Consider the following 26,522-nt stretch of genomic DNA (forward strand, 5'->3'; position numbering starts at 1 on the left):
GAATTTACACAGAAGAGTGATTAAAAATAGCTGAATTTCTAGGATTCTCTCCGCTTAAGAAGATGGCATCTGTTTCAGACAGCCCAGCGTTCCAGTCAGTGACCAGTGGATCCTGTGAAATGTGTGCCTTTCAGAAAAGGTACATTAACACAGAAGTAATCTTTGTGCTTTCTTTGACAGTTGGTCAAAGAGGTCATAATTGGAAAACAAAAGATTTTATAAGAGATATATCTTTAATAGAAGCTTTCAGATACAGAATTGAAGCAGTTAAAGCATGGATTATAATTATATTTTAAACTTATTTATTTTCATTTTTCTCATTAACTGACTGTGTGTGGAAAACTCACATTCACTTCAGAGTAGGACTGCAGTTGTAAAACATGCTTTCATGTATACTTGTAAAAGTCACTGCAAGGTTGTTTAACTTCAGACAGCCCTTTGCCATGCTGTATTTGTATGAACCCCACAGTTACCAAAGCCACTCGTGACAGCTTTTTCTATCAGCATTTCAGCATGCCTGATCTGTGTGCAATCTTATGCTTTCAGACATGCACAGTACTTTCTTGTTGTTCTTTCTGCAGGCTCACTAGAGGCTAGAAATGCCTCACAGAAACTCAGAGCTGGGAAAAGACAGCGGTCAGAAACCTAAGTAGGAGCCAAGTTGAAACATGAGGTGTATGGCACATTCTAGAAGTGATAATGTAAGAATGCCATTTTGGTATCTTTAAATGATGCCCATACATAGAATTATGGAATTGCTCTAGGTGGGTTTTTAGCAAGGAGTAATCATAGACTCATAGAATGGTTTGGGTTGGGAGGGACCTTAAAGATCATCTAGTTCAAACCCATTTGCTATGGGCAGGGACAACTTCCACTAGAGATGAGGTTGCTCAAAGCCCCATCCAGCCTGGCCTTGAACACTTCCAGGGATGGGGCATCCACAGCCTCTCTGGGCAACCTGTTCCAGTGCCTCACCACCCTCATAGTGGAGAACTGCTTCCTTACATATAATCTAAATCTACCCTCTTTCTGTTTAAATTTAGTTAAAAGAACGTCATGAACATTTTCAAAGAAAACCTGTTTTGTCCATACATATGGAAATAATAATTTGTGAATTATGTGACTCATACCATGGTTTGTCTTTTTTTTTTTCTATGAGATGATGATACTTAGAAGTTTAGCATTGTGAACTCTCTGTTTTGCATCCCCACTGGCATCTGAATGCGTTCCTTGCCGGTTGTGGCAGTGCTATGGAAAGCCAGGTGTGCTTCCTGGGTGCTGGTGGGTGCCCAAGTCATTTCCTCATACTAAGGATGAGACCTAAAGCTTACTGCTGTTTTCCTGCTCTCCTCTACAGCTGTCTGGTTTCTACCAGAGAGAGATCTTGCAGGGGGTGGGGGTGGGAATCAAAGCACAGACCAACAGGTTATGTATCTGGGTGATCAGGAGTAGATGTTGAGTGCACACAGTGAAACACATCTGCTCCATACCTTAGATACAGCCTCTGGAAACTAATCTTGGAGATTTGTTTTCTTTCCTGCTTTTATTATTTTGTTTTCTGCTTTTGTTTTCTTTCCTGCTTCTCCAGAATGTATTTATTCGGTGGCCGATCTTTTTTTCTTTATCCCAGGAAGAGATTTACTATCAAGTGCCTTAGTGTTCAGTGATACCCATAACATACTTTAAGTTTAAAGAAGGGATAAACAATGAGAGATAGGAGATTGCTCTTGTGTTGGAGAAAGTTATTTGCTGGCTGAGACCAAAACAGAACTGTGAGAAATTTAAGGAGACCTGACCAGGCTGAGTGGATTGACTAACAGTATTCAGTTCTGATAAATGCAGACAATCCAGACTGAAAGGAAAAATGCTTAAGTTACACTTTTTTTTTTCTTCTTAACTTTTCTAAGTTCAGTGTGTGCGGTTTGGCGTGATCTCTAAAAAGTGGAAGACCACCTTTGTAAAATCAGCTCTTTTCAATACAGGAGGAATGTGGTAAAGCACCATGTAAAAAAGTATGTTGACTTTCCCCCCCCCCCCCCCTTAATTTACATTAGTGGTACAGCTTCATTTGGAATGGCTTGTGCTTACTGATCACCTCATTAAAGAATTCCTACAGATGTAGAATTGGAAGAGTAGAGAAGGTGTTTAAGGGGTGAGGAAAAACTTACAGAGAGAGATTGCAGTAAAATGGTATGCAATAAAAGAATACAATGCAATAAAATAATATCCAACCAAAAGGATAGCAACTGAATTGAAAATTCAAAATGTATAAAAGGAAATACTTTTTGTTACGTGCCCTAACTATGGTTTGGAATTCATTTCTTTGGGAAGCTGCTGAGGTTAAGACCATTGCAGTATTGCAGAGTGGTGGGATACTGTCATGACCCAGACTGCACAGACCAGGGAGTCATGTTTAATTTGAAATTCCCTCGGGCTAAATTAAGGTGAAACGACACCAAACGATCAGTTAAAGATTTTATTTGTGACAGAAGCAAACTGAACTGGGGAGGCATGGTAGTAGGTGGCAGGGTTTCTCACAACGGGAATTGGCATAAGACTACTTCTGTAAACCGTGTAACCAGAGTAACCATATACATCAATTCAGGGAATAAGGAGATCCCTCCCATTGAGTTACGAGGTTCAGAGCAGACCCCCTTGCTTTCTAGACTCCTCCTCAGAGAAGGGCCCAGGGGCGGCTGGATCCACTCTTAGTCCCAGACTTGGTCAATGGTTTTATGTCTTAACGGGATGAGGTGTAGCGATTGTGGAAAAGGAAAAGGAACGAGAGGGGAAGGAAGAGAGAAAGATTTCACCAGTCCTGGGTCCAGCGTTGGTTCAGTCAGCCAAGGGGTCCGGTTCTGGTGGGCTGCACACCTGGGGCTTCAGTTTGTGTCCTTTTATCATCCTTGCTCCTCCTTCGGGTGGGCACCTGAACTCGTCAGGCGAATGAGCAGTTTGTGAGCCTTTGGGGCTTGGGGGTGGTTTGTGGAGTACCTTCTCCTTCCCTGCAGACGTGGCTATTGTTTGATCTTTGTATCAGAGCAGGGAGCTGGGCACCCTCCAGCACCGCCCTCCCTCTCCTGTTGCTGATGTCTGAGCTGATGGGCTTTTCACCTTGGTTCCTCGCTGTGCAGGGTTTGTCCTTGAGCAGAACTTGCCCCACCACAATGTTTGAGACATGAACTCTTTCAGTCTCTCGCAGATACCGATAGGAACACCAGGAACATTCGGAGCTGTAGTTAACTGTGTGACACTTTGTAAGGGATGCGAGTGTTGACGGGCTAGTCAGAGAGGGAAAGGGGCTACTTGGATGTATTTGGGAAAAGCTGGGTGCGTCACTGCTCTCCGCTGCCCATACAGACGAGCTCTGTATCGTACCTGGTTCCTGTAGCTGCCTTGTATCATTTGTAACGGAAAAAGGTAACAGCTGTCAGGGAAAAATGCCGGTGGGGTCGTACCACTAGTCCTCGAGAGGCGGCTCGCTTGCCTCGCAGCCCTCGCTGCCGCTCGGCTGAGCAGCGTCGGGCGAAGCTGCGGCGGCAGAGCCCGACGGCGTGCGGCGGGCAGAGCCGGCTCCCTGCGGCCCGGGAGGGACCGGGGCGGCCACCCCCCTCCGCGGGGGCTCTCGTCCCCGCGCGGCCCGCGCCCGCAGGACCGGAGCTCGGCGGTGGCCGCCGCCCGCCGTACCACATCCGGGGCCCCTTCCCGCCCTTTCGGTTTCGCCTCCAGGCGGGGCGGGCGGTGCTGCGGAAACGAAACTGGGGCCGTCCTCGGCCGCCGGACGCGCCGCCGCGCCGTGCCGCGCCGTGCCGCGCCGTGCCGTGCCGCGCCGCGCCGGCTGCCGGGGGTCCTGGGGCGTCTGCCGCGGCTCGGAGGTCACGGCCCGCGGAGGGCCGGGGGGAGCCGTCCGGTCCCGCCGAGGCAGGCTGCCCGCACCCCGGCTGTAGCGGCGCTCAGCGGCCGCCTGCCTGCCGGCTGCCTGCCGGGCTGCTCCGCGGCCGGGAGCCTGGATTCGTCTGCGGTACGTGTGACTGAGCCTCCCAGTCTTGGCGGTTTGAAAGGATGTGTTAAAATGCCTCTTGGTTCCCCTCTGAAGGAATCGACTCTAATTCTGTCCGTAGAAACATTACTGATTCTTTTTTCTTCACAGGGTTCGGTGAATTGATTCAGCCTTTTCCTGCCAAGAAATCTGCCAGGAAATCTTCTCTAATCGCTAAATTCTCTGCTTTGCTTTCTAAATCTGTTATTCCAAGCAAGGAGTCTTCAAAAACAGTTGCAGATCAATGCTTGAGTTAGAAATTAGAATTAGTTTTCTGTGAACTTCATGTTACCGGCACCGGTTTTCTATCACAGCAGTGGTCTGCCAGGATTAGGGGCTGTCTCTATACCATGCTTGGAGGCACAGACCTATCTTTGAATGTTGCTTTGCAGAACCTTTTTGAGATTGTGTCAAAATGGAACGTGAGTGTATGGAGAAGATCAACACTTACTGTCAAAAGCAGAAACTGACACTGGTTTATGCCAATGTCAGGATGACCGGCCCATCTCATGATCCTGAGTAAGTTCACTATGCATGTCAATAAACATCAAGATTCTTCCTGCAATGAATGAACTGGCTAAGGCTTGCAATCGTAAAAGTTAATTTGATGAAAGTGTGTATGTGGCAGGAGAGCTGGTTGAAACCATAAATTGAGTGGTAGGTGGGTGGGGAGGATGTCATGTGATAGAGTTTGAGGAAAAAACTTATTCCAGAGTTCATGGCCCTTTCTTGGAAAGCAACAGCAATACACCTGTTACTGGTAACTATATTATAAGTATGCTCTGCATCTGCCATGAAATCTCTCAGGAGGTGGGGTGGGTTGCAGCAAGTATTTCAGTTTATGATCTATGCTAACTTGAGTGCTTTGATTTTTATTTAGTTTTACAAAGTGTGGAAATTATTTGTGACTTATGTTGTTAATTTCTAACCATAAAGGTTGGGTGTATATTAATTGTTCGGGTACCAACATGTTTTATGTGTAGTTAATTTTTGAACACCTGTTACAAGAGAAGAGTCTTTTGCTTAAGCTGTTTTGCTTTTACTTTTCGAGACAATTACAGGTGATGGAATATGCTTTATTTTTTAACACAAGCATGGTGTTTTGCTATTTTTTTTTTCTCTTGCCAGAGATCATAGATACTCAAGATCTATGATGTTTCCTTGGGTGATTTTTTTTTTTAATTTTTGCTTGTTTGCATGAAGACAAGCTTTATGCTAATGATTAGTATGTTTCTTTTAATGTCTTCCATGTTGCCAGCCAGCATTGTCTGTGCTGACTTATTCTTGGACCTGACCATAGTCCCAGAATAAATTAATAAGTATTAGCTGGGTCTCAAATGTTAATCAGTTATCTTAATTTTTTCCCCGTGCAGCTCACATAATTCAAAAAAGTAACCCTTACTGCAGTAATGGCCACAGCTGTGGTCACACAGCTACATCTTCATGCTTCAAAAGTGATGGCATGGGACTAACAGAATTTACACACATTTCAAATTTATTCATTTATCCCATTTATTGTGCTTTTAAATTTTTTCTGTGTGCTCTGCTACATTCACAAATATAATTCAAACCATTTTCTTGGATCTGTAAGTGATGTGAGGTGTGACAGTGGTATCTAGGAAAATCCTGGGTAACTTGGACTGTTCCAAGGAGTACAATGTACAGTGTCTGGCTACAGTGATGAATGCTGTAAACCTCCTTTGGTGCCTTTGTGGTGCTCTTTCCCAGTGCTCTGTCTGCTAATGGGATACATTGGCTACTGCTGGTCCTGAGCTGGCTCCCTAACTCTTCTGTGCTGTGTCCCACCTCATAAGTCCTCCTGCAGTTGTCTGAGGCATGATGCAGAGACACCTCCTGCCATCTCCTCCCCTCCTATCCTGGTTTTGATGCTGTAGCTGCTTCCGCTGCAATGTCTGTCAGGGTCGGTGCTGAACACAATGTAAGAAGGTTGAGAGAGCACAGGCTGGCTCAGTCCCGAGTGGCAAGCTTTCCTGGGCTGGGAACGCGGTGTGTGGACAATCAGGCCAGTGCTGCCTAAACCTGTCAAGTCTGGAGAGTGCTTATTAACATGGCGGATAAGCGTGACTGTACATTTGGGACCAGCTCATGTAACACTCGTTCAGATAATCCTCAACTCAGGTAATTAACTCATGGGTCATTGGGACTCAGACTGCAGATTTCCTCAGGATGCTTAAATGGTGAATTTTGGATGCAAAGTCATAGCTGAATGTATGTAGTATTCAGAGCTTAGATACGGGTTGACTAACAAACCCTTTCCCAAAGAACGATCTTTCATGTTTTTTTTTTTTTTTGTATGCTGTTTCCTATGTGTAGAGTGTGTGGCACACTGGTGTGACTCGTCATACTGTTTATCTCCTTAAGATATCTCATTAAGGCTTGCTTACGCAATGACTGCAAGCACTATTCTGCATCTGCATTGTTTTCCACCCAAACATTTCATTAAAGGCAAGTGGAGAGTGAAGTTGGAATACTGAAAAAAGTGAATTCCTGAAGTCATTCCAGTATTTGAGACAAATCATGCCAGAGAGAAACTCATGGTGCTATACCTAGACTGTTTCTTTGTGTCAATCTATCTTGTTGATTGTGAGCTTGTGTATTTATATACTCTGTTGTAATCTGAAGTACAGACGTACCCAGACATTATAATAATGGTCACGTTAACATGACACAAATCTGTGCTGCTGTCAAAAGCAGAAATCTAGTTGTTGTTTTCTGCTTTGTTGCCTTTTGTGCAAAGGCAGCAGCAGAAACATTAGGGATTTTGCAGTTACAGGACAAGTTGGATCTGGATAAGAACTGATTTGGCTGAAAACCAACCATTCGTTATTAGGTCACTGTGGTGGGTTGAACCCAGGTGGCAGCGAAACCCCCAGCCAGCCACTCACTCACTTTCCCCCAGTGGGATGGGGGAGAGAATCAGAAGGGTGAGAGGTAGAAAAACTTGTGGATTGAGATAAAGACAGTTTAATAAGTGAGGCAAAGCTGTATGTGCAATCGAAGCAAAATAAGGAATTCACTCACTCCTTCCCATCAGCAGGCAGACGTTTAGCCATTTTCAGGAAAGCGGGGCTTCATCATGTGTAATAGTTACTTGCGAAGACGAACATTATAACCCCAAATGTCCCATCTTCCTCCTTCTTCCCTCCGCTTTCATTGCTGAGCACAATGCCATGTGTCATGGAATATCGCTCTGGCCAGCTGCCCTGGTTGTGTCCCTTCCCAACTTCTCACACACCCCCAGCCTACTTGCTGGGAGGCTAGAGTGGGGAAAAAGAAAAGGCTGTGATGCTGTGCAAACACTGCTCAGCCATAGGTAAAACGTTGTATTATCAACACTGTTTTAGTCCCAAATCCACAACATAGCACCATACCAGCTGCTATGAAGAAAGTTAACTCCATTGCAGCCAGACCCAGTACAGTCAGTCCTGAGCTGCGTCAGTTCCATGTTCTGACTCACGGAGTTGCTGTATGGGAAGCAGTGCATGCACAGTTGTGCAACGGAGTGGTAAGGGATCAGTGGTTCAGTGTGGAAGGGAAGGACTTTTTTGTTTGTTTGTTTTTTTGTGTCCTGGTGTTAGAGTTTCACAACCTTGCCTGTAACAATGTTGACCTTATGCATTCTTTTGCTTTTAAAAATTTAAATAATTTTGCTTTTAAAAAGCAGTTAAGCATTTAAAAATACTGTTAGAACTAATAAAGTACATGCATTTGTGACTAGTGAAGAAGCATTTAAAAATATTTCTACTAAAGAGTTATCATAATCAGGAGTTAGATATAATAAAAACACATTAATACTCAAATACCTCCACAGTTAACTTACAGTGCTTTGTAGATAATAAAAAGAAAGTTGAATCTGAGAAGGTTATTAAGTATACATGAGACAAAATGTAACAATGTTTTAGAAAAGTTTCCTTCATTGCAGGTTCACAGTTGTGGTTAAAATAAACGATGTAGAATATGGTACAGGCACTGGTAAAAATAAGAAGGAAGCAAAAGCAGTAGCAGCAAAAAAAACCTGGGAAATGATTGAGAAACAGGTGAGTAAACTGTAGGATTTAATTTTTTTTTTTTTTTTTTTTTGCTAGTAAAGGTTGAAGATGAATCTCTAAAAGTAGCCAATATAGTATCATTGTTTTCTTTATTTTAGAAGGGTTTCTAATGCTGCCATCCCTTTTCTTTTCTCTGGTCAGGGCATTCAGAAATTTCAGAAAATTCAGAAGGCAGCACTCGCTTTTTTTCTTTTTAATGAGACATTTCACAGCTCATTCCCTGTCTTTTCTTAAAAGAGGTGGGAGGAGACATGGTGAGAGGTTGTTAGGCATTGGTGCAGTACTTGGAAAACTGGATTTACATTTCTTTGGAAGTTCAAAATGTAATAATTCTAGGTTGGGATGACTGTCCTCTGCCACAAGGGACTCTGTTAGTGCAAACTTGGGATTTCTTAAAAATATTTTTAAATGCTGACAAACCTTGCAGCTATATTAGATCTTGTGCCCTGCTTATCTTAATCCGTTTATTAAGCTTAAGTTTTAAAGTTACCTGTTTTGTTTGTCTTATAGCCAGAGAGCCCTTCAAACATGCAAGCTTCAGAATTAATGACAACGCAAATGACGTTATTACCTGTACCAGCCAATGACTATGTCAGCCAACTAAACATGTATTCACAAAGGACGCTGCAAAGAGTTGATTATCCTAACACAAAATGTACTGGAGAAGCCCATGCTCCCATGTAAGATGTGCTTTGTCTTCGTCCTTGCTTTTAATACTTCTGGTGTTTACTAACACTACCATTAGTTACCCTGAGTAGTGTTAGATGAATCTTTAGAAATACAATAAAAATTTGGAGGTAGTCTGGAGAGAATCCAGTGGAGGGCCATTAAGGTGGTTAAAGAGTTGGAGGATACGGCATAGGAGGAGAGGCTAAGAGGACTGAGTTTGTTTAGCTGGGAAGAGAGATGGCATGATGATAAAATGGTAGTCAGTGTTGACAAATTGTCCGTTATCTTGGTTGTAGCTCTGGCACCTTTGTGGACCTCTCGGCATGTATTTTGGAGACCCCTAGGAAACAAGTGCCAAGGAGAGCCTGTTTGTGTCTCCTGTATGCATTGCCGTCAGTGAGTTGTAGAAACGTTTCAGTTAATGACAGCTGAGGGATGATGAAGAATATCTGCATATTTTAACTCTCTTGACAATGTCTGCTGGAAAACTCCTCCTCTCTTCCCCTGAAAAATCAGCCATTTAAAAACCTAAATTGCAGATAATTTATGATTGTGGGTGCATAGGATAAGGTGCTTTGAGGAGTTCCACCTTAAAAAGTGCTAAATATTCACTCTCTGAAAATTGGTTATCTTGAAGACATGCCAAATTAGTTACCTACCATTATTAATTAGATTAAATGTATATGTATATACATATGTATATATGTATACATGTATATATGTATACATCTTCTGTCCTGAAGATGTATATTTCAGATTTCCATTCTATAATGTCAATTGACTGTAGTGTTTAAAATCATTAAATTAAGACTTGTCATATGGGATATAAGACTTTATTCCCTGTCGTATTTTACAGGTTTTCTTGTAGCTGTACAATTAGTGGTTTTGTCTATGGAAGTGGCACTGGAACTTCTGTAGCTGCTGCAAAACAAGCTGCTGCAAAACAAGCGCTTGAGAAGCTACGTAAGCAAGGCACTCTAACAGTATGTGCTATATTTAGCCTTATACAGAAGTTTAATTCTTGTATCTTTAAGCTCTGAACAGATTTCCTCATTGTATTTAAAAGCATATTCCATGGATTTCACTTAAGAGGGAAACAATCCATATTTTGGTGGGTTGGTTTGCCTACAGTATTCTGCTGGTAAAATTTATGTTGTGTTTCTATATTCAACTGCTGGATTAAAAAAATCTCACAGTTGATATCTCTGCGTATTTCAGAATATGGTCTGATAAGTTGTCATTCAAGGATGCACGTATCTTAAAAATTTCTGAATCCTGACTACTCTAATATAGCAGTTGTCTCCTGTGTGTTGTCGAGCTGACTGGCTATGAACATAAATCTCTTACTGCCTTGTGTTGGATGAAAAATCTATTGTGAAATGTGAGAAAAACAAAAGCAGGAGTGAGATTCAACAGGACTTCCCTCCTGTAGTATTCCAAGGCAGAGTCTAGTGAAGCAATTGCTAACACCATCCTCTGGAGAGCAGAGCTATTGTCTTCACGTTGGTGATCATATTTCCATACATACAAAAAATTATTGAATTCTAATAGTGATCTAAACCCACTTCTGAAATGCACAGAACAGTACATATGAGCTAACTTAAATGAAGTGTAGTTTAAAGGGAAGGAAGACAGTATGGAGGAGGAAAGAAACCTTTTTTACTTTAAGTACTTTTTTCATTATTTGGCTGTTTACTGTGAATTTTACATGCTTCTTTTATTGTTGTTTTTAAGTTAACCATGTAATTAATGGCCTCTTATAGCTCTAGGATCCTTCCTTAACATTTTCCTGTGTTGCAAGCTCATGGGTCTTTGCATTTTCATCAAAGTCTGAAATCTAGTACCTCGAGCAGAACCTCAGTAGCAATTATTCTAAATTTGGGGTGGGTTGTTTTGCTTTGGTTTTAATTTTTATTAATTCCAAGACATGCCTGTGTAACACACAAAATGTAACTAGCAAAAAGTAGTAAAGGACCAGTACTCCTGAATTAAAAAAAATGGGTTTTGTTTGTTGGCTGTCATTGAAACATAAACTGTTAAGTTTTTTTAATTTTTGTCAGGTTATGGTCTATAACAATCATAGGCGCTGCTTTTAATGTTACATTTAGGTTCTTATGATATAGGGGGAAAGAAAAAACTGGGGGAAGAACCTCTACTAAGTATTTAGGATTCATTTTTTTAGTCAACCCCAATTTAGTAATTCAGGTTTCGCAGGGTTTTCACACTGAAGACATTGAATGTCTTTTTGTACAGACTCAAGATTTTCAGTTCTGCTGATGACATAAACCAAAACCTACATATATCTTGTTTTCCACACAGACAATTGCATATGCAGTAAACAATGAAAACATTTGCTTTTAGTAACTGTAAGTCTTATCCTGATTTTTAATAGATCTCAGACTCTACTTCTGCAAATGTGTTTATATAGTCTCAATATGAGTGGGAAAACGCTCACTGTGACACAGCCCTGTATTTCATTCCTCTGGATGGAAGTTAGGCAGATGCCTTTCTTCTGTAGGGCTTTGAATGTTCAGTGCAGTTAACAACTTCCACTTAGGACCTTGTAATCTTCCCTCCCCCCTCTTTGAATGGCATCTATTGCACTAGGGGTTTTTTTATGTTATATTGTTAACCATTCTTGTTTTTTCTTTTTTCAGATGGGAAGAGAAGAATCTAATGGAAATTCTACATTTACCGAACATAGTAATTCCTCTCAAGTGCCAACTCAGTCTGACTCGGAGTAAGTTGAGTTCACTGATAATGTGAAACAAAATGTATTTACTAATCTTAAAGAGTCATGTGATCTATTTCTAAATAAAATCTGTCATAGTGTCTTTTGCAGTATAAAGCCATTTAATTTAAGCTTCTATTTCTTAGATTTCAGAGCAAAATTTGTTGTACTTGTGCAATTTTATTTGAGTCCTTATGGGTTAGCTTATAATAATTTTAGAGCTTTCTAATATATTTATATTTTGCCATGAGTAGTTCTTTCAGAAGCATTTTTACTGTGATGGAAACAGAATAAACTACCTCATTCAGTAGTGTTAATTCATGCCATTTTTAATACTCACTTTCCTATTGTGACACTTTTGTGAACTCAGTATAATTCAGTTTCAGTACTTTCCTGTGCTCCACATTCTGCTTTCTTCTCTGTGTTTTTTTTTTTTTTCCCTTTTTCCTTCTCCATAAATCTTCATTTCCACCAAAGGGAAAATTTGCTTAGCAAAAGAAAATGAACACACATAAAGTTTCATTTGTGATTTGGGAAGCCTAGATCAAGCCTTTTGTGTCCAGCAGTTAATTTGACTGTAGTGCCACTACCACCTCTTTTATGTTCTTTGTGCGATTGTAAAGAAAGCTGATACGTACAGTGCTAGAGGTGGCTGCACTGCCTTGAAATAAACATCAGTATTTAACCTATTTAATTTAAGGATATAATAGAAAATATATCATATAGATATCTAGATATCATGGCATCATAGCATAGAAATAGAGGACTATATTACAAAAAGTTATTTTTTTATTAGCTTTCCAGCATAAAGTTTTGTAGTTCAAATCAGTCATGATTGTTAATGCTTTTTCAGGTTTTGCTTTTAAAAACTATGGGGGTTTTTATGCTTCTGTTTTTCTTGTGGCCATAATTTTATTTATTTATTTATTTATTTAATTTATTTATTTGATTGTGTTACTTTCACCTAAAAGTAGTCTACTATTTTTCAATAACAGCAGTGTTTCCTTTGAAGACTCAGCTGCAAAGTTAGTAGAAAAAGTGAAAGACATGGCAGTATGCGAAAAGCCTTCACCTTCTCAGGTATAGTATGAAAATGGTCTTCCTCATAATTACATTTTAGACCCTGAATAGAGCAAGCTTCTTGTCAGAGTGTAGCACCAGTTTGTTCCTTTATCCACTAATCACTAGAAAACACATGCACATTTTTACTACGAATATTCAGTACTTTCTTACTGTTACCATTAGTGTGGACCCACTTTATGTACTGTTGACTAAATGGGCAGTACTCCCAAGAAAGGGGATCACACTGAGCTCATATTTTTCTGTGGGAAGAATGATGATGTCATACATAGCACATGTGAAAAATTTTAAGCTAAGATATGGCTTCATTCTTATTACATTGTTTATAATTATAAACATTACCTTGTTTATGATTTATATGTTTATAATTTATAGACAATTCCTAGTTACATTCTCAGACACATTTTAAACTAAGTAGAGTGAAAATATTCAGGATATCTCAGTGTCGCGTCCCAAAGTTGGAGCGACTCAGGTTCGTGGATTTCCTTTGTCAGAATTAAGGTGAAAAGACACCAGGGGAGTTCAAACAACAATCAACATTTATTCAACCTAGCTAACTCTGTCCAAGTACACCTGAACTTGTTAATATGAACCTTGCAACATGTCATTAAGCCGCTGTTTGAGAAGAGGAGGAAAGTACAGAAAAATGAAATGGAAAAAGGAACATGAAATGTATCAGAAGGAGAGCCCTCCTGTTGAGTCACGAGGTTCAGAGCAGACCCCCTTGCTTTCTGGACTCCTTCTCAAAGAGGAGCTCAGGGGCAGCTAGGTCCACTCCTAGTCTCAGACTTGGTCAAAGGTTTATGTTTCAAAGGATGAGGTGTAGGGACTGTGGAAAAGAGAGAAGGAAAAGAGAGAGAGAGAATGAGAGAAAAAAGAAAGAGAGAAGAGAAGGGTTTCACCAGTCCTGGGTCCAGCGTTGGTCCAGCCAGCGTAGAGATCCAGTTCCGGAGGGCGCGCACTGAGGATTCGTTCTCTCCTCTTTTATAGTGTGTTAGTTGATGATCTCAACGTGCGCAGTTCCCACACCTGGGGTTCACTGGAATCGGTAGCTTTGGGGGGGGGGGTGTTCATTGTGGAGTTGCTTCTCTTTTCCTGCTGGTATGACCACTTAAGATAGAAGCACAGTCCCAACTTCCATGGGGCCTTCTTCCTCCAGGAAGGCATAAATTGTGTTCCTTCTCCTGGTCACTCAAGATAAGGAATTGGGGCCTTGGAGAAGTGCGTTCCCACCCTCCGTGGGGCCCTCTCCTCTGTCCACATTGTCCTGTTCACAAAACTCCAGCATTTTTACAGAGGCCGTTTTGTCCACCAAAGCTCTTTTAGCGGATGTTTGAGACATTTGAATTTGTCAGACCGTCACACTCAGTTAGCTTTTTTTTCTCTTTTTCATGTAGAGAGACGCACAAAGTTCTGCCCTGAAATCCAGAAGGTATGTGTTTATTTCTAGGGTGCTATCTCCCAGAAACTATATTGCAAACCAGTTTAATGTTTCTATATCTAGCAAAGAAATGCCACTATTGGGAGGTACATTTCTTTTCTCTTGTCACATATTAGAAAAACGGCTCATTATAAGTTTTGCTTTTATCCTTGTTAAAGAAAATTGGCAGCTAATTTTGATAATGCAAGAAACAAGGAAGAGGAGAAAAAGATGTCAGATTTAGATGAAAGTTGGCCAGATTTGGACACAAATACCAGTGAGGAGAATGAAAGTCCATACACAGTGAATAAAAGGTAAGAAGGATTTTTTTTTTTTTTAAATAAGATCTGTATGGCAATTACAATATGTAGTGGTCTAGATTTGTTTGTTTATTTATAATAGAATGTGGGAAAACACTGTTGTAAAAATAGCTTTCTAAGAAAATTGGTATTTGAGATACTATTTTTTTTTCCTGGAAATTTCAAATACAGTATAGCAACTGACATGCAATGATATTTAATGCTTACAACCAAAAGTCATTTGTGAGAAGATGTGAGGGTAATTACCCTACATGCTTTCAAGGGTCAGTTTCCCTTGTTTTTTTAATATTCAAGACTATGATTTAGACCTGTATAGGTGTTGAGTGATCCCTGTAGAATGGTATTTCAGCAGATGTAGTAGATCTGTCAGGATCATTTTTATATCTTGTAAATTTAATGTTAAGTATACTTAAGTTATATATATTTTTATTTTTTTTTTAAGATTTCTTGAGAGTTTTAAAAACATAGAGCCTATTGGTGAAGGTGGTTTTGGGAATGTTTTCAAAGCAACAGGAAAGCTTGATGAGAGAACCTATGCAGTCAAACGAGTTCAATTCGCAGAGTACGTACTGTAAATTTACTTCTGGTTTTTATTTTAGGACAACCTTAATCAAGATTTTAGTACTTTGTTTTGTCTCTTTAATAATCCTTGGAGCACTTAAGCAATTTTCATTATTAATTGTACATTCTTTCTGGTAAACTGTTTCCTTTATTTCTAAGTGAAGCTGAAAATGGCATGCAACTTTGTTAAATTTTGCATGCACTGGAATAATTTCAGATGCAGCTGTAAAAAAGTAGATTTGTTAAGTTCTACTTTCCCTGAACACACTAGTGCTCTGGTTATTAATGTTGCAGAATGCGTTTGAAGAAAACTTGATGATTAATAAAACAGTGAAAGCAGCACTGTTACTTTTGACAGGTTACATGGAAAATTTACATATCAGTAATGCATAATGACTATAATTAGGGAAAATAGAGAAAAATGAAAGTAATACATTTTGTGGTTTGTAATTGGGAAATGCTTTATATATGACCCATGTAGTCATTATTCTCACACTGTGTTACTTGTCCTTTATAAATCTCAACAGAGAATGATGAGCTTAATTTTTTTTTTTAAAGTAATTTTCTGTAACCCGTACCTAGTGGAGTATTTTATCAGCAGGTGAAAAACTGGAATTTCTTTTAGGTAATCTATTGAAAAAGTTTCAAGTTGTTGGAGATACTTGTCCCTTACATTGTGTAACTGCCCTTCAAATTCTTGTGTTCTTCACAAATATATGTTATGTTCATTTGTATTGTAGTCCTGAGAACTATACTAGAAAACGTTCTACTGGTTCTTCAAATAAAGACTGCTGGTCTGCTGATGGGTTTGAACTTACTTTGCTAGCCGATGTTACAAGTGAAGGCCAAATTTAGTAATAGTTCTTCATGAGTATTTACATGTACTTCTGTATATGTAAACAAACTTCATACAGGTGAAGAGAAAACATGGGTGTTTGCTACATTCTGTTTGACTACCTAATATAATTACACATTGCAACTATCTGCTTTTTTCAGCTTTTTTTGAGTGCGGCTTTCATTTCTAATATGGTTAAAACATTTTTTGCACTTTGAATAACTGAGCAAATGAAAGAAAACCCACAGAATTTGTAACTACAACTTTGAACTTGTATGAAGGAGAATATTATCTTCTTTTTCTAAACTAATGTAAAACTGTATACTGCTACTTGATATCATGTCTTTTATTTAACTTTAATATTACATTTTTATAGAGAAATGCCATATGTTTCTTTTTTTTTTTTCCTTCTTTTTTTCCCCCTCCAAATAGGAATGTAAAGCGTGAAGTAAAAGAACTTGCAAGACTTGACCACGAAAACATAGTGCGGTATTATTGTAGCTGGAAAGGGTATGACCACGTAACTTATTCAGACTCAAGGTAACTACAGGATAGTAGTTTGCACTCACAAACTTGTTTGCCATAGTGAATTTTGTGTTGTGAAAAAAAAGGCTGATGATTGGTTATAAATCATTATACAAATATAAATGCATACACATACTTACATACTTGCTGTTAGGAAAAAAAGGCACAGTACTTTTCAGCAGCAGGTCGTATATAATTGAATATATTTATATCTTCTTTTCCTTGATGGATAAGATACATTATGTAATTTTATCTTGCTCCTCTCTCTTAATACACAGAACTTGCTGAATCTATAGAGGAGTGCAAGAGTGCAGAACTCAAAATTTGGGGCTAGAATTAACAACAGAAACTAAAAAATTGTCTGTCAGTTGGTCGCCAAATTCCTGATCAGAAGTTTCTTTTTTTTAAGTACTGGTCAGCCAGTAGCTCTCATAGATTTATGATTTTTTTTTTTTTAACTTAGATTATTTCTCTAAGTTAGTATTTTAACTGTGATGCCTGAAGCAGTTTCGGCTGTTGAGAACAGAAAAACTAAATTAAATGCTCTTTCATTTAGAGGTAGTCTTTCAACACTAAGACTTCTGGGAAGATAGTGGTGAGAGTTTTACTCATAAGTTAGGTTATTAACTTTTCAAAACTTCTGTGGTAAGCTTTTTTCCCTAGCTGTAAATTCATACCCTTCAGATACGTTGCCACACTTACCTAGATCCATAAAATATTAATGGATTCAAAATTATGGTTGGTATGGTATCTGTCCAGTGTGCTCAGTAAATGAGGAATAAAATGGGGGGAAAAAAAGTCTTGTGTCAAAACCCAACTGTTAATATGTTGGAGTCTCAATATCACTTATGCATTTTAAATTGAGCAGTTATTGGGTAAAAGACACAAAAAAAGTCCTAAAAGCTGAAGTCCCAGCCTGGAATTCCACTTAGTGCCCTGACCTCAAGGCTACAGAATGTCCCGAGCCACTTAATGCTTGTTCTTTCAGTGCCTCAGGCGGCTTTATTGCAGGGCACTCAGATCACACAGTGCAAGTAGGAAAAAGTGGTGCTGCCTCCTCTTCATATTGTCCTTCCCCTCACCATCTCCAGCCTCAGCCTATCTTATGGGCTGATGGTGAGGGAACTCTTTTGGAAAGTGTGAGGCTGTCAGGTGGGTGAATATATTTCATCTAGATTTCCAGCTTTCAGAAGGGTTTCTCTAACTCACAGATTGATGTCAAAGATGGTCACTGCACTACCTTCTTGAAGGGACAGAGTTTGAAAGGATGTAATCATACTGGATAGGAGAGGAAGGCTTATGCTGTCTTTGTTGAGTGGAATAGAGAATACCTGCCAGAGACTTGCAGCAGTTCCTACAGGGCGAGATGGGAGCCAAGGACAGTGCTATTTCTTCCTGTATAGGACATGCTTCTAGATTTGAGGGGAGCAAAATTTGGGCACTCAGAAAACTTTCAGTGTGAACAAGGAAGCAAGCAAAACATAGGAATATTCCAGGAGTATGTAGCAACTGAGCAAGGATTCTTTGGTTTGCAGTTCTATTTATTTATATCTAGAAGAAATTAGTCTACGATCTTTTTAAAATCAAGGGACTTGCAGACTTTGTTTTGGGGAACTCCAAAAATAATAACTAACAAAAAGGTTTTTTAAAGAAGACCCTTAGAATCATTGATGGCTTGGGAGGCATTGTATCTTGCCAATTTCAATATGGTATATAATTTTCTTTTGCAGGCAGAAGTCAAACAAAGAAATTACCTGTCTTTTCATCCAAATGGAATTATGTGAACAAGGGCCATTGGAAAACTGGATTGAAAAGAATAGACTAGACCGAAAGTATCATGAGATGGCACAAAACAAATTTTTACAAATACTGAAAGGAGTGAAATATATTCATTCTAAAGAGTTAATTCATCGAGACCTCAAGGTAAGTAGGATAGGTAATTAAAAAAAAAATAGATAAAAGTAGTACTTATTGGAATTTCAGAAAATGTTAACAGACTGAACAAAGACAAGAAAAATTTATGTACCCTAATAGTGTGCCTCTTTTGATACTGCTAGTGATTATTTGTTTTTCAGCAACTGGCTGCATTTCATCCTAAAATCAGAAGGTAAACTGGAGGATCTTGGAATGCAGCAGTTCAAAAATCAGGAGACATGAGTTAACAGGCATTTTCAGTGTACTATGTGTTACTGGGTCACAAGACTGCTTATTGGAAAAAGAAATACTAACTTTACTTGATAAAATAATTAAAAGCAAGAAAGTGAAAAGTTGAGTCTAGGAAGTTTGCTCTTGCCATATTGTAAAGGGATAGTTTATCTATCCTAATACATGCTGTGTTTGATAACGACATACTCTAGTTGCTCTTGTATCATGTATGCATACAAATATTTGAATGCTACTTTTTTGATAGAATTTCAGTCTCTATAAGTGCACAATCATGGAAAGATTTTATTTTAGTATGAAGATTATAAAGGACAAAGTTGCAAGCCTTCAGAGCTTCATATGCCAGCCATAATGTTGCTTACAGAGTTTTAAATCACTCGCTTTGTGAAAAAGTCATTAGTATGGTGGTGGTCCTAAAAACGGCTGTAGTGGGTCACATTAAATGTCAATCTAGGATGCTGTTCTCCTTCTATTGTGGCTAATTCCAAACACCTAGAGCGTATTAGAGCTGAGAGGTGATATAGTGATGCTGTCCTTGATGCATACTCTCTTCCTCTCAAGGCTTCCAGTAACCTGAAGTTTATGGACTTCTTGAACCAGAAATTGAAATCTTTTGCATTTTGTGTTCACAGTGTAGTTCCAGATCACATTCACTGCCCACTCATAGAATCTTCATATCTTCTAGAGCTTTTCTATCAGGCTTATTGCTACAGTACTGGAATGAACCACAAATAGACACTCACTATTTTCCCCAGATGCCTGGGAGAAGAGGCCTAACAAGTGCTTTCTCTCCTCACCCATTAATTCTTAGCTCTTCCTACTCTATGTGCTTTGTATTTGCTTGCTCCTTCAGTCTGACTTTATTTTCGTCTTAGCTCAATCTCCTACTTTTCCCTATTCATATGAATCTGCTGCCCCAGTCACTTATCCATGGCATCTGGCTGTAACCTGCTTCCAAGTCCTATTGCTAACTTGCCTGTCTGCATTTGAATTTAGGAACTTTTCTCCCCACTTTGATCTTTGATTTGCATTTGAACTTAGATGCTTGGCCATCTGAGATCTCCATGCCCTAGAATCAAAGCTGCAGGATAGGTTCAACCTGAGATGAATCCCATTTGTGCCTGGTATGAATGTAGTCTTCAAATAGCGTAGCCAGGTATAGGTACTGTATTAAATGTGTGTGGACATGGTCAAACTTGAACCGAAGAACTACATTGGGCATTCTTGACACAAAGATCTCTTCCTGTTAAATATTAAGTCTCTCCTGGCCTCTTTGAGTAAAAGATTGCATGAGGCTATTCGGTTTTGGTTTAATAACATTCAGAAATGTAGTTTCTTTATCTTCTTTGGCAAATTTCATCCAAGCATATACAATTCTATTTTTAGTTGCTTATGAGTTTGTCAAATTTAAAAATGGGATGTTCAATGGAAACTTAAATCTGAGACTGTGAGATGCCTATAATAAGTCCTAACTCTACAATTGACTTCATACAGATATCCTGCTGTGCTTAGGAGAAACTATGATTTGAGTGGAATTCCATGTGAGCCTAAATGCTTTGCCCAAGTGTATCAAATCCCAGGGCTAGGACTGAAGACTAAAAAGCACTTCCAGATATGAAATGTTATATGCAGAATGTATCTGAAGAGCATTAAAGAATGATATGGTTACGACTGAGTGGAAAAAAAAGTTGCAGTTACTGTGGCATGTGCTACTTTAAATGTAGTTTGTGTTTTTAAAAATTAATTGAACTTTTTTCTGTTTCCCACCCCATCAGTTCCTTAATGCTAATTATCAAATTTTATGGGGAGCACTTCTGTGGCTCATTATGCTTGACAATAAACCTAGGTCATATGGTGATTTTTTTTTTAATATATATATATAGCCTCAGAATATATTCATATCCCATGAAGATAAAATAAAAATAGGCGACTTTGGTCTTGTGACTTCTGTGGCGTATGGGACTCTGACTGAGAACAGAGGAACAAAATCATATATGGCACCAGAACAGGTAACTATCCTGCTGTATTAGTGTCTCTGTAACTGGATTTGCATTATAAACTTAGCATTGGATGTGCTCAATCCTAATTTCAGTACTAAACCAAGTTGCCTAAAGTTCCCTTTTATGATTGTATACGAGGATAACTGTATTCTGGAGAAAGCTGTCTGCAAGTGTGATTTTATTTCGCTATGCTGACCTGTGGGGTCTGACACTGCACTGTAAGGAATGCTCTTGCAAAACCAGGCTGCCAGCCAGGTATTCCAATTTGAATTTAGGACCTCTGTTAACTGTGGCATTTGAGTCCTTCTATTTGTTTCATTATTTGTGACAGAGATATTGGCATGCCTTATCTGTATAGTCTGTAAAAGTCTTAATTTCAGTGTGCTTAACGTGACATAATAGTCACTATTTAACAGGTCTGCAGCAGAAAGGGTTAATGACTACTAAGAAGATCAAGTAGGGCCAGTCCTGTAGCCTTGGGGTGGAAATTTCTACTGACTTCAAATTTTGCTTTAGGAAGTGTTGTCCAGTTGGATTTGACACCTCTATTGTTCTTGTTCTCATCTTTGTAGTTTGGGGACAGATATGGAAAGGAAGTAGATATTTATGCACTGGGATTAATTTGGTTTGAAATTCTTTCGGCATTCAGTGGTCATGAGAAAATTAAGGTATGTAATCTTTAAATTTAAAAAACTCCAAGTCTTATTGTTTTGTCTTGCTGCTGGTATCGCATGCTGATTGCATGCTAGAAGGAATCTGTATCTAGAGTACTGTCTCTATTTACATTTTCCCGTCAATTCATTTCTGTAAGGCCTGTGAGTCCTCACACCTCAGCTGAAATGTAATAACTGAAGTAAAGAAACATTACTGGTTTTATTTCACTTATGTTCTACTGACATATACATTAAAGCCCGAGCATGCTAAAGAATAATGTCTAGTAAAAAGGGTTTCAAGTTTCTGATAAATCTTTTTGTTTGATCAGTGTTTGAAGGGAATATTTTTCTAATTTTAGAAAAATTATGAATGGGAGAGTTTTGTCTCTGCCACACTCTCGTCTTCACTGCATAGTGGAGCAAGAACAAAGTTTCTATTGAGCAAAAACACTTGCAGTTTTTCCAAAATGAAAACAAAAATAATTTGGAATATGTAGCTTTAATTGAAAAAGATTTTACTTCAAAAAGAAAACCAGTGTTACTTAAGCTTTTTTTGAAAATGCATCTTTTATGTGTCTTTGCTTTTTCTTGGTACTTTGCACATTATTAGTGTAACTGCTCGTATGCTCAAACCTACATATTTGTAGGACAGCAATGTACCTGCTGAGTATCTTGTCTAAAGTGATTGTAAGATATATGTACGTGGTTGGACCCAGAAGATCTTGAACAGTTAGCTTGGTCCTTTTGCCAATATGAGAAAACCATACCAATGTGTCTGCACATCTCACAGGTTCAACTTGGCTCTGTTTAGCTACTGTGTAGTAGTTTCTGAGACATCTTGTTCCTGCTCACAGCTGACTGTGCAAATGTGTCCACAGTCCCACGGTGTTCACAGTCAAAAGGGCAAGACCAATTATTTAGTCTTGTTTCCTTAAGGCATAAGAATCTTGTGTCTGTAGCCAGCTGGGGAAGTCATGTGGATGGAAAGTCCTAGGATGGTCCTCAGCTGCTCCATCAGCTTAGAAAATAATTTCACTTAATGGAGCTTGATAAACTCTGTTGCATGGTGCTGGCAAGCCCTGCTGAAAGAACATCATGCAAAAGTGAAGTTGATTATGAGCTGTGTAACTGGTTCAGCTGATGATCACTGGCAGGTAGGGTCACAAGCCTAAAGCTACTGCTGAAGAGTAAGGAAAAAGCTTGAAGTTCATGGGAGCTGTTGTTTTACTGGATACTGGTTATAAGGGCTTGCTAAGCCATGCTATAACATCCATACGACTAGGTAATGATTGAGGATGCATAGCTAAGTGTGCAAGAATATGATTGTCATCTTCTTCACACACATATTACACTAGTTAACAGCAAAGTGAATGATGTGGACTGCTCTGTTTACCCAGAAAGCTACATCATGTGGAAAAAATAGTTGTTACCTGGGCATGTAATTAGAAATTCTCTGTATGTTAGTTGCTTTGAACTCCATGTAGCATTTTCTGCAGTGACATAGAAGTAAGTGTGCGGTACTGAACAAGGTAAGAGGGAGGAAGCACACCTGCTTGGCTTGCAAATAGTAACATCCAAAGCAGGAAATTTAGTCGTCTTGCCTTTTTTTTTTTTTTAATGTGGTAAGAGGATGTAAGACCACTACTTTTAAATTAAGGAAAGAAGGATAAAGGTTCTGAAATAGAGAGGATTGCTGAAACAAACACATCATTGTAGAGTGTGAAGCTTTTAAGCTTAAAAAGGGACAATAGTTGATGAAAAGACCACAAAAAACCAAAACAAAGTACAACTAAATGGAAAAAACTTTCAAACTGTTCAGCATTATTTTCTTTTTGAAGACTTATCTTTTTTTGTAGATCTATATTTTCCTAATTACTTGAGTAAATTATATGGGTCATAAAGTGAGATGCAAAATATAATCAATGAAAACATACTGAAACTGTTCTCTTTTATGAATTTCAGGTATGGCATGATGTTAGAGAAGGTCAACTTCCAAAGAGCTTCACCAAACAATTTCCAGTAAAGGTATGGGATTTTAATACATTATTTCAGTTAGTTTATTTACTCATAAAAAATAATTTATTGACATTTAATTTCTTTCTCCAGGCACCCATGATCAAAAAGATGCTTTCAAGAGACCCTTCAGGAAGATACTCTGCATCTGAAATACTTGAGTTTTTTAAGTCTGTTGATAAAGACAACTCATTTAAAACTCATACTCGGTAAATGCCTTTCAGATGTAAAAAGGCTTTCAGATGTGTTTAAATCCAGAGTTTGACATCTGAAACTGATGAAATAACAGTAAATGTCAGAAGCAACAACAAGACTTAGATATGTCTTTTCCGTTGTGTTTCGCCTTCCTGCCACTGAGGAGCTTGTCAGCCAAAACGGTCGCATCACCATTCATGCCCGTCAGCTGCACACCAGGACAGCATACTTCTGCAAGCAACCGCTTGTGATTTTTACCTGGAAACACAGGTTGTGGATGAGCTGAACTGTATTGTACAATAAGTACAGGAACCTAGTCCTTGTCTCCTAGAAGATTAAGTTGATGTGGTGCTAAGTGGCCTATGGCAAATCCCTGTATGCATGCTCTTACATGTGCTGCATCCATAGAATTATAGAATCATAGAATGGTTTGGGTTGGAAGGGAACTTAAAAGATTGTCTAGTTCCAACCCCGTGCCATGAGCAGGGACACCTTCCACTAGACCAGGTTGCCTAAAGCCCCATCCAACCTGGCCTTGAACACTGCCAGGGATGGGGTGCATCCACAACTTCTCTGGGCAACCTGTTCCAGTGCCTCACCACCCTCACAGTGGAGAACTTCCTTACATCTAATCTAAACCCTCTTCAGTTTAAAACCATTACGCCATGTCCTATCACTACATGCCCTTGTAAAAAGTCCCTCTCCCGCTTTCTTGTAGGCTCCCTTTAGGTACTGGAAGGCTGCTATAAGGTCTCCCCAGATCCTTCTCTTCTCCAGGCTGAACCACACCAACTCTCTCAGCCTGTCTTCACAGGGGAGGTACTCCAGCCCTCTGATCATCTTCGTGGCCCTCCTCTGGACTCGCTCCAACAGGTCCATGTCCTTCTTATGTTGGGGGCCGCAGAGCTGAATGCAGTACTGCAGGTAGGGTCTCACCAGAGCAGAGCAGAGGGTGCAGAATCACCTCCCTCGATTTGCTGGCCATGCTTCTTTTGATCCCGTCCAGGATACGGCTGGCTTTCTGGGCTGCAAATGCACATCACTGGGCTATGCTGAGCTTCTCGTCAACCAACAGCCCCAAGTCCTTCTTTGCAGGGCTGCTCTCAATCTACTCATCGCTCAGCCTGTATTTTTGCTTGGGATTGCCCTGACCCGTGTGCAGGACCTTGCACTTGGCCTTGTTGAACTTCATGAGGTTCACACAGGCCCACCTCTCAAGCCTGTCAAGGTCCCTCTGGATGGCATCCCTTCCTTCCAGTGTGTTGACTGCACCACACAAGTTGGTGTCATCGGCAAACTTGCTGAGGGTGCACTCAATCCCACTGTCCATGTTGCCAACCAGTGTTAAACAGCACCAGTCCCAATACCCACCCCTGAGGAACTCACTCGTCACTGGTCTCCACTCAGATATTGAGCCATTGACTGCAACTCTTCAAGCGTGACCATCTGGCCAATTCCTTATCCACTGAGTGGTGTATCCGTCAAATCCATGTCTCTCCAATTGAGAGACAAGGATGTTATCTGGGACAGCGTCAGATGCTTTGCACGAGTCCAGGCAGGTGACATCTGTTGCTCTTCCCTTATCCACCAGTTCTGTAACCCCATCATAGAAGGCCACCAAATTTGTCAGGCATGATTTGCCCTTAGTGAAGCCATGCTGGCTGTCACCAATCACCTCCTTATTTTCCATGTGCCCTAGCATAGTTTCCAGGAGGATCCACTCCATGATCTTGCTGGGCCTGTAGTTCCCTGGCATCTTCCTTTTTTCCCTTTTTAAAAATGGGGGTTATATTTCCCCTTTTCTAGTCAGTGGGAACTTCCCCAGACTGCCACAACTTCTCAAATACGATGAATAGTGGCTTAGCCACTTCATTCGCCAGTTCCCTCAGGACCTATGGATGCATCCATTAGGTACCAAGGACTCATGGACCTTCAGGTTCCTTAGATGGTCTCAAACCTGATCTCCTCCTACAGTGGGCGGTTATTCATTCTCCCAGTCCCTGCCTTTGCCTTCTGCGACTTGGGCAGTGTGGCTGGAGCACTTGCTGGTGAAGACTGAGGCAAAAAAGTCATTGAGTACCTTAGCCATCTCCATGTCCTGGGTAACCGTAACCAGGTCTCCTGTTTCCTTCTGGAGAGGGCCCTCATTTTCCCTAGTCTTCCCTTTATCACCGACGTACCTATAGGAGCTTTTCTTGTTGCTCTTGCTGTCCCTGGCCACATTTAATTCTATTGGGGCTTTAGCTTTCCTAACCTGATCCCTGGCTGGGATACACAGAACATTTCACTATTCTGGACTTATTTCTTTGCAGTGGTCAAGATCTGGGAGAAATGATACCCTGACACAGACAAAATACCACTAGTTCTACTTCCTCTCCCCTTTCCCCCATAAAACTACTCTTATGAAAATTCGTATGTGACAAACTTTGGCTGAATATTCTTTACAGTTCTTGGACAAAGCACCCGTAATACCATTATCTTCTTACTGTTAAGTAATATTGAGCTTGTCCCAGTAGTTTTTGATACTTTTTTCCATAGTATTTGTATACTTGAGCAGCACCTTTCTATTAGTGACTTTTTACAGTAGCAACTGTTGTTCCCTAAAAATAGAAGGTCTATTAAAATGTATTTTTAATATTTAAAAAAACCACCAACAACATAATCTGGTTCTATTTAGTTATGCAAAATATGCACCTTTACATGCAACAGAATATTGGTTCTAATAACATCACTGTAATGGTTCACAAGCTTTTTTTACCCAACAAGCCTCAGATAGTAAGGAAAAAAAGTCTGATGTTTAGTCATCTCTGTAAAGATGAAAAAAAAGCATTTAACACATGTCCGGGGTTCAGCTGGGATGGATAGAGTTAATTTTTGCAGGAACCTGGGAGGTAAGGGACATAGCCGGGGCAGCTGACCTGAACTAGCCAAGGAGCTATTCCATACCATGTGCCATCATGCTCAGTACATAAATGGGGAGTGGGCTGGGGGGAGTTCTCTCGACTTTTGGTGGGGCAAGTGGCGGAGTGTCGGGTTCCAGGTGGTGAGCAGTTGCACTGTGCATCACTCTTTTTGTATACTCTTTCATTAGTACCGTTGTTGTTGCTGTAACCTTTTTTTTTGTGTTGTCCCAGTAAACTGCCTTTATCTCAGCCCTCGAGGTTCCAGTTTTTTTTCTTTCCTCTCTCCTCCATCTCCTCCCTGTCCCACTGGAGGGGGGTGGGAGGAGTGAGCGAGCGGCTGTTGGG

At 39.9% G+C, this 26,522-nt stretch overlaps 2 protein-coding genes across 8 annotated transcripts in view; one reads left to right on the top strand and one right to left on the bottom strand.

Moving 5' to 3' along the window:
* EIF2AK2 (eukaryotic translation initiation factor 2 alpha kinase 2) lies at positions 1 to 23,390 on the top strand. 5 transcript variants are annotated; one of them, XM_069800514.1, is made up of 16 exons: positions 1 to 139; positions 582 to 701; positions 4,432 to 4,558; positions 7,983 to 8,097; positions 8,620 to 8,789; positions 9,635 to 9,761; positions 11,436 to 11,518; positions 12,505 to 12,589; positions 13,987 to 14,021; positions 14,189 to 14,323; positions 14,772 to 14,891; positions 16,158 to 16,265; positions 17,981 to 18,173; positions 20,297 to 20,422; positions 20,986 to 21,081; positions 23,029 to 23,390. In XM_069800514.1, exons 3-16 carry the CDS (start codon positions 4,455 to 4,457, stop codon positions 23,290 to 23,292), a joined length of 1,761 nt encoding a protein of 586 aa, XP_069656615.1. In that variant the 5' UTR covers positions 1 to 139; positions 582 to 701; positions 4,432 to 4,454; the 3' UTR covers positions 23,293 to 23,390. The 5 variants fall into 5 exon arrangements, with proteins under 5 accessions (XP_069656615.1, XP_069656618.1, XP_069656617.1 ...); XM_069800517.1 differs by lacking the exon at positions 582 to 701; XM_069800516.1 differs by lacking the exons at positions 1 to 139; positions 582 to 701 and adding an exon at positions 3,807 to 4,021.
* The window catches only part of GPATCH11 (G-patch domain containing 11), a 10,949-nt gene continuing 5,973 nt past the window's right edge, over positions 21,547 to 26,522 (bottom strand). Inside the window, exon 9 of one of the 3 annotated variants that reach the window (XM_069800521.1) lies at positions 21,547 to 22,148. The gene's annotated coding sequence lies outside the window, so the exon portion shown is untranslated. Of the gene's footprint in view, positions 22,149 to 23,079; positions 23,533 to 25,933; positions 26,082 to 26,522 lie in introns of those variants that run through there. The other 2 variants (XM_069800520.1, XM_009925021.2) reach the window with 2 other exon arrangements.

The sequence above is a fragment of the Haliaeetus albicilla genome, chromosome 13 (assembly GCF_947461875.1).
Source record: "Haliaeetus albicilla chromosome 13, bHalAlb1.1, whole genome shotgun sequence".
In the NCBI taxonomy this organism is placed as follows: Eukaryota; Metazoa; Chordata; class Aves; order Accipitriformes; family Accipitridae; genus Haliaeetus; species Haliaeetus albicilla.